Source organism: Austrofundulus limnaeus, unplaced genomic scaffold (assembly GCF_001266775.1).
Source record: "Austrofundulus limnaeus strain Quisiro unplaced genomic scaffold, Austrofundulus_limnaeus-1.0 Scaffold354, whole genome shotgun sequence".
NCBI classification, from domain to species: domain Eukaryota; kingdom Metazoa; phylum Chordata; class Actinopteri; order Cyprinodontiformes; family Rivulidae; genus Austrofundulus; species Austrofundulus limnaeus.
In genome coordinates, this window is record NW_013952756.1 from 303,883 (window position 1) to 312,112 (window position 8,230).

At 39.2% G+C, this 8,230-nt stretch overlaps 1 protein-coding gene across 2 annotated transcripts in view; it reads left to right on the top strand.

Annotated features, from left to right (window-relative positions):
• dlgap4a (discs, large (Drosophila) homolog-associated protein 4a) overlaps nucleotides 1-7,454 on the top strand; it is a 166,003-nt gene extending 158,549 nt beyond the window's left edge. For both annotated transcript variants that reach the window (XM_014023029.1, XM_014023030.1), the window contains 6 exons: nucleotides 1,460-1,893; nucleotides 1,978-2,075; nucleotides 2,804-3,234; nucleotides 4,007-4,098; nucleotides 4,288-4,440; nucleotides 4,712-7,454. In XM_014023029.1, the coding sequence (XP_013878483.1) occupies nucleotides 1,460-1,893; nucleotides 1,978-2,075; nucleotides 2,804-3,234; nucleotides 4,007-4,098; nucleotides 4,288-4,440; nucleotides 4,712-4,936 (1,433 nt within the window). In that variant the 3' untranslated portion in view covers nucleotides 4,937-7,454. The remainder of the gene's footprint in view (nucleotides 1-1,459; nucleotides 1,894-1,977; nucleotides 2,076-2,803; nucleotides 3,235-4,006; nucleotides 4,099-4,287; nucleotides 4,441-4,711) is intronic.
• The last annotated feature ends 776 nt before the right edge of the window (nucleotides 7,455-8,230 follow it).

Below are 8,230 nucleotides of genomic sequence, written 5' to 3' on the forward strand. Positions count from 1 at the left end.
TTTCTGGTCCCCACCTGTCATTTTGCTCCTCAGCATGGCTGTCTAAAAATGCTGCAGGATTTCTCAAATGCATGAATGAGTCAAAGCAAGGCTTTGGGCATGTTTTTATGAGAATATAACATTATAACATGATACAAAACTCAAAAAAGTTGATTTTACATGACATTGCCCATTTAAAATGTCATAAATCAACCTTTCAGAGGTCTTAAAATGGTAACATATTGTAAGTAGGATAATTGTAATTAGTCTCAAATATGAAAATAATTGATAACATTAATTTGTTTAAAAGAACTTACTGAATGCCACTGGCAGCTAGTTGTCTTAGCGTGAAATTGTTGCCAGCTGGATTTTTTATCCATTTGTGTTCATCGTGAAATTGGTCTTTAATTTCATTTCAAGTGACATTAAAAAATGTCTTGAAGTCTTAAATTTAATTTGTCTTAAGCTGTAGGAACCCTTTTTATGACCCACTATCCTGCATGTTTTAGTTGTTTCCCTGCTCTTCACTTCAGCAAGTCTTTAAGTTTTGCAGAAGCCTGTCAATCACTCATTTATTTAAATCAGGTGAGTCAAAGCAGGAAAACGACTACAACATGCAGGATAGTGGGCCATGAGGACTGGAATTGAGAAACACTGCTTTAGAGAATCAATATAGTAACGAGAAGTGAAATATTGCAACATTTCAGTGTATCGATATTTTCTTACACCCCTTAGTAAGCATGCAGTCTGATTAAATGTGGTGTTCACCTTGGAGTACAGAAATCTGTTGGTTGGAAAGTGAAAAAAGGCAACAAAACTTGATCTGTCGTCACTAGTAGACTGTACAAGAGTGAGTACATTGTATACACGAGAAGAAAGCCAACTTGTGTGACACAAAAACAAGTGAAAGGTAGAAAAAACATTTCTTTGACAAAAGTGCAGTTTCAGTGTTGTGCAACATAAATAACAATCCTATTTTCAAAGCTTTAATCTTATTGTCCTGCTTTATTTTCTTTTTTTTTAATCCTTTAAAAAATATTTTATGCACAAGTTCATACAAAGACTGCACAGGATAACTTTGTTGGACAGATCTGAGTCACATGCTTGACTCTACTTCTGTGGTCAAATGAAAGAGGACTGTTGGCAGTAACAACAGAAGAGACTCTCTAGAGTAAAAGGCCTGAAAAGGTGTGGCATGTAAGAGAAGATCCCCAGAGACAGACTGACGTCAGTGGAACACCGCTACCAGCAGAAACGTATCATAGGGAAGCACAGAGGTAGTTGTCAGGACTGCCTAATACATGCAGCAGTAAGGTCAAAGTACATGTTTGCTTTTAAGATAAACTTGTGAATGGTTTTACATTTTGACACCTCATGTGCGCTGTCTGTCTTTAGTTTACGTAGGTCTTTTTCATCGTTTTCTACATTATTATTCTAAGTTTTGTGTTTTTTTTTTCTTCTTTTTGTCTCCTGTAATCAGTCAGCAATAGAAAGGCTCCTCCAGTCCCACCTCGCATCACCTCCAAGCCCATCATCTCAGTGACGTTGCAGAGCAGCACAGAATCTGCTCAAGACACTTATCTCGACCAGCAGGACCGAGGCAGCGAGGCGAACAGCCAATCAGGACGCAGCAACTCCTCCGACAGTCTCTGTAGCATCCGCACGAGCAGCTTGGCCAAGGGGATCCAGTCTCTAATAGGCCCTGCTGCAACCATTGCACCTGCTGCAGGCTCTGGGCCCCCTGTTCCAGCTCCTCGTGACCTCCCTTCTACCACCACTGTTGCTGCCACCTCTACCACCAATACCACCACTTCCACATCGACCCAATCCCAACATGACACCGTGAACATTAGCATCGTCCTAGAACAGCCCCCAACTGCACCCAAGAGGAAGCTGTCTTCTATAGGAGTTCAGGTACACTTTGTGCAATATTTATTTTGACACATGATGATCTGGGGAGAGCAGTGGAATGACCTTGTTGTGTTTGTAACACTGTAGGTGGATTGTCTTGTTCCAGTCCCAAGGGAAGAGCCATTACTTCTGTTTACGCCTCTAAAGTTTCAGTCAATTGGAGTTCAAGTTGAGAACGGCAGGCCGTAAGTACAGCTGTCTTGTATTTGATTAACAAAATCTGAGTTTCAAAGTAAAAGTGAAGGTCAAAAAAACCATTCTGCTTTAAGCAGGTTTGTTTCCAGGCTGGTGACATCATATAGTAGTAAACATAACACCAATCATATTACAGAAACCTTAGAAAGGGTTCTGACACCAACTGCTTCATTTTTAACAACTTAATGTTTGATTTATGCTGGGAGACTTCCGTGTGTGAATATGTGGTTTGTAATATTGACTTTTTTTATTATTATTTTTTTCTGCATGTTTGTTCCTTTTCCTCTGTAACATTACACTCCTACTGTTGTTGAATTTGTAACAGCGATCGTCTCTAAGGTCATTTGCCAGTAAGCCTAGGAGCAAAACAGTACTTTGATTGATAGGATGTTATTCTTGTTTTGACTTTAGTTACATGAAACTAGTGAGAAGCTGTCCATTTAAATGAGTACAGTGCTCTGTAATTTTCCTTGCAATCACATTTGTTTGACAATGTGCTGCTTCTGCTTATGAAGTTAGAAACCAGCAGTTTGTTTAACTTTTACCATCCTTGTTGCTTATTTCTCTATGTCATCTTCTATGTCGTGCTTTTTGTTGCATGAGTAATTATGCTTTGTCACTATCCTTTCAAGTAAACTCTCAAACCTCACATTGTTATTCTGGAAATATCTGAGTATTCAACTCTCTCTGAAGCTGATATTCATGCATGTCTCTGCAGTCTCAGCCGGGACAGCAGCATGGCCTCCAGACAAAACACAGAAACTGAACCTCAGTTGCAAGATGCCACACCCACAGAAAACACAACCAACTGCACCAACAGTCTGCCTGTGAATGCCACTGCAACCAACGGACAGGACAAAGCCATGGAACAGCAACTCCTTAAACACACATCAGCCCCATCGAGGATATCCAACTCGTCTGCAGAGACGCTGGATCCAGCTTTAGATCCCTCCTCTCTACCACCACCAGATCCCAGCTTAGAGTGTGGAAACTGCAGCATGCAGGGCGATGCTGTTCACTCCAGCACGCCAGCATGCCTCAGAGATGGCAACTGGTTTCTGAAGCTGCTGCAGGCTGAAACGGGCCGTATGGAGGGCTGGTGTCAGCAGATGGAGCAGGAAACCAAAGACAACAAGCTCTCAGAGGAGGGTAAGCATTCACATTAATGCACATCGGTGTTTACCAAACCTCTGATTAGGAAAATATCTAAGTAGTAAACAGTTTAAGGATCAGACTGACTTTACAGCAGCTGTCCATGTTTCATCTCAAAGTACATGTTTACAAACTCTTTTTTTTTTTTTTTTTCAGTGAGCTGGAGGACAGTTTTTATTATTTAAGCCATAACAGGACGTAACATAAAGTAATAGTAGATGAGATGGATAATAGGTTTTGGTAAATTGCTCATTAGGGCAGTGCCTGAAGAATGAATGAGCTTGTAATGGGAGTTTAGAGACGGGGGACTAGGCCATGTCTCATTCCTGTTTGGTTTGGATGATGAGACAAAGCTTGACATGCCCTTCACTGCGATTGACTCAACTACCGCAGATCATTAAAGTGGAAGTAAGCTTTGTTTTAGTGGTAATAGAGCCATGATGGAATCAATTTTTCATCCTCCAGAATCCCAGTCAGGCTCTTGGGCAGATCATTCTTCACCGTCTCTAAAATATAAATGAGAAAGAATGTGACTTCCATTGATTCTTGCTGTTTTCAAAGGCTTTAATAATATATTTCTGTTTACATGCAAATGTCGAATATAAAGTTGAATAAATGGTCAAGATGGAGTTAGGGAAGAACACGTAGAGAAATCATTTAAATTGTCAGTTTTAAAACAAATACTCATCAAAAGACCAATACAGTCTACATAGACCCCTTATTGTAAGTGTATCAGTTCTACCGTTCATGATTACATTTGTTTTTGTAGTGTTGGGGACAATCCGCAGTGCAGTCGGCAGTGCTCAGCTCCTCATATCACAGAAGTTTGAGCAGTTCAGAGGGCTCTGCAATGAGAATCTGGTGAGTTTTTAAACAAGAAGCAGATTTGATTGTATAACTTAAAAAATAATCTTACAGAAGCATGAAATCCTCATGTGCATATTTGCACTTAAACTTTCAATAAAAGATTGTCATGTATTTTCTTCTCTTTCATTAATGTGAAGACATTTTTTCGTTCATAATCAATTTGGTGTTTGTCTCTTTAATCAGAACATCAGTGCCAACCCAAGACCAACAGCACAGGACCTGGCAGGCTTCTGGGATCTGCTCCAACTTTCAATAGAAGATATAAGCATGAAGTTTGATGAGCTCTACCAACTGAAAGCCAACAACTGGCAGCTTCCTGAGAAGACTGAGAAAAAGGTGAGACTTGCCTGCAGATGTTTCTTCAGTGAAATTCCAATAAGTTAAAACATTTAGTTGTTTTACATTGTAAAACACTATTTTATAGGATTTAAAATAAACTTTGTGTTCAATGGATGGATAAAATTTGTAATTTTCATGTGTTTTTAAAGACGAATGTAGAAGTTGAGAGTGAATTCCAGGCTCTTAAGCTACCATCAGCATCACTTGACTCTCATTTTACACCAAGCTTGTGTTGCTGACTCCTGTCCTCTTGACATAATTTCCTCAGGATGAAAACAAACAGCTTCCATCATCGGCGCCAAAGAAACAGTCAAAGCCCCGGCTGTCAACAGGGAAGGACAGGAGCGTGGACTCTGCCGTGGACAAGCAGCGGCAAGAAGCCAGAAAACGGTTGATGGCGGCAAAGAAGGCAGCGTCAGTACGACAGAACTCTGCCACGGAAAGTGCTGACAGTATCGAGATCTATGTCCCTGAGGCCCAGACCCGCCTCTGAGACTGAGCCAGCAGCAAACGTCACGCAGAAATCACGACTCGCTCCAGATATTTGTCGACACAAATGCACAGTTCTGAGACGAACACACATCATCAAACGTACAGTGGATGCACAGAGGTCGAGCTCTTTTAGCACAGCTGATTGCAGAGACGTGACGATCACAGGGCACTGTAATAATCCAGTTTGTCAATCAGCTGCTGTGGGACAGATAAATCTTTACAGATGTTTATTACTATTGTTATTGTTATTATTGTTCATATTGTTATAATTATCTCAAAGTATTTCAGGACTGTCTTTAATTGTGCAAGTCTCTTGGATTAGGAAGTAATGTACCTTGTGAGCTGAAGAATCTTGGTATCCCAGAAGTTTACTCTCTCAATTCCTTTCACTGCGAAGTCTGCCGGCAAATAGTGGCTGTGCAGTTTGAGCGGAGCTACCATCCACACACACTCAGGACACACACGCAGGTGTACTCACTGTCCAGAGTCTTCCTGTTCTCTCTCTCGGCATTTGGCTGTCGCTCACGTGTGGCGTGAGCGCGTTACTGTGTAATTTATGCGATGGAGTTAAAGTACTCGGAGGTTTGAAATGAAGAGAACCAGAGGAAGGCAGTAGCATATATTAATATCACACTATTATAATGTTCATTTTGTAAATGTTGTATACCAGATTTATTGTTAGAAAGAGGTCAGTGTTCAGCACCAAGGTAGTTTTTTATAAATCAAATACATTTACTGTCATTTATTAGCACTTGATGCAAAATATTCACTCCATCTATTTGATCTTTCACTCCTTCACCAACATTCTCCACACACTCTGTGAATCCCCTGTTAAAGTCTTAAATAGTTTTTTTAATTCGTATATTTTTGAGAGGTGAGATAAAAGAAATGACTGCCTAGCCAGTGAGCTATAATGGAATGTAAGAATTGCCTGCATTTACAGCTCATAATGACTTGATCGCTGCACTTTCAGTTCACATCAGATCAAGTTTGCCCATTTTTGATTTTATTTTTTTAATTCTTTATCATTCTGATTTTCACTGCATCCTCGTGATGCAGAGGACCAAGACATTCACTACTTTAATAAGGCATTCCCATTCAACCAGTGTGTGTAAGGGTTTGTTTGCTCCTGGAAAACAACAGCAAAGCAATAATTTGATTCAGTTTCAATCATGTAATCAATATCTGCAGTAGGAATTTTCTGACATGAAGTATGAATGTTATTTTGCTATGAACATTGCTCTTGATCTGAAAAACAAACAAAAATCTCAGGTTGAAGACTCAATCCTAAAAACCACTGAGTGGAAGATTTGTTGTATAAGCTTAAGAATTGGCCATATGCTCAGAACCTCTGCATAGTGCTCCATGTTTCTCCAGATCTGCTCAGTGTTCCTCCAGGACAAGTTTTATTTTTTTAAGATGTGCACTAATGTACATTTTTCACCTGACGGCTGAAATCATTTGTCTTTTTGGCTGTTTTTGCTTGCGGCAAATTCCCCACCTACTTTTCTTTCTACCAAAAACTGATACTTTTAGTTGTATTTTCACACATTTTGTGACAACTTTTTATGGAAGACAGCCTAAATAGGCCTAGTATTCCTTAAAGGAATGCACACCACTCATCACCTTTTATGAGTTTTAAACTAAAATCATGTCGAGATGATGGGGTTGTAGCAGTTTTGGTCAAACATTGAAATGAACGTGCAATGTCATCGAAAATCGCAACGTCACGCCAAGAGTGTGTGTTGCAAATGACTCCGCTGCTACTACATCATGTTTTTGTACGATATTTGTAAAATTGACTGAAGTGTAGCCATTTTTGATTTCTCATGTCAGTTGGCTGTGGTAGCCATCTTGAATTGGGTTGGCTCTTAAAGTTAATCAGTTGTAGATAGATTCTGTGAGCTTCGTTAAAATCCGTCCAGTAGTTCATGAGATGTTTTGCTAACGGACATGGCAAGAACAATATTTCCTTTGGCAGTGGGCAATAATTATATTTAATGCAAAGGACTTTGTTTTGTCCCAAGATGGCATCAATCACTATTTTGATTTTATTTAAAAATAATAATTTAAATGTTATTAAATCTTTTATAAATTCAACTACTTGTCCTTTTTTCTCTCTCTCTCTCAATCTCTATCTCTCTCTCCTCTCCTGAAAACGGTTACTTCAGACCATTTCGTACTTTTTCTTCCTTGTTTGAAACTCTTCCTCTGTGGAACTGGACCACTTTCAGTGTCCATTTTTTCTCACGGTTTAAAGAGTTCATGAAGACATCATTCACATCAGTTTTCTTTTTGCTTTCTAAAAGCTGCTTCTCCCCCTAGTGGTCGGTCCAGGTGCGCCTCTCATCACATGTTCAGCACCATTTTGAATCAGGTTATTAATGGAGAAATGTAGTTGAACTGGGAATGCTGACACAACACTGCGTTGTTGCTTTTCTTCTCTTTGTAAAACATTCAAACTGGACATGTGCACCTCATTGTCCAAAGAAATCATTAAACATCCCTTTGCTACATGTCCTGGTCATCATTCCTGCTCTTTATTTTTTAATTGCACTCATTCATAACACAATGGTAATATTAGCTGCTGAGTTAATATTACATTTAATTGAAATAGATCTTTAGTGTTACAATATGATCTTTCAAAAGTATAGGCTTATTTGATAAAAAAAATACAAAGTTTCATTTCCTTTTTAAACGGGTTTTGCAAATGATTTGAAACCATTGAACTTGTGTGTGGCATTAACTTTGACGAATGGAAAGTTGTTCACTTCTTTTTTTTTTTTTTTAATTCATATCAGAGCCGGATCCCTTTATCTGCCTGTGAACAGAAAGACCTGATCAGGGATCTTTAGACAGTTTACCAGTACTTCCTGAGTTTTAAAGGGCTACAAAATGGACAAACGTTGACCAGAAGGTACAACTCTGGAGGTGCAATACGTTGACGAGCTTTTCAACCACCATGTGGACGAGGCAATATTTTCCGGCTAAATGGGACAGTTGTATTCAAAAAAAATTTTCTAAGTTTGCCTTTGTTCATTGTGGATGCTTAATGGACAAAAATGCAAAGAATCATAACCTCTTCATCTCCCGCTGGGGCTTAACTGTCCCCTCAGAAATCCAGCTCGTAAAATAAGCAAAAACCTTGACATTTGGGATTATGTTGTAATGAGATATTTTACAGAAGAAGCACATATCTTACATACGAAGGGTTTGTTTATTGTTCTAATGTATTAGTTAGACACTGTGAGCCTAGATTTTTTTCAGGCTTTTGATTCTTTATTGGCCATTTTCT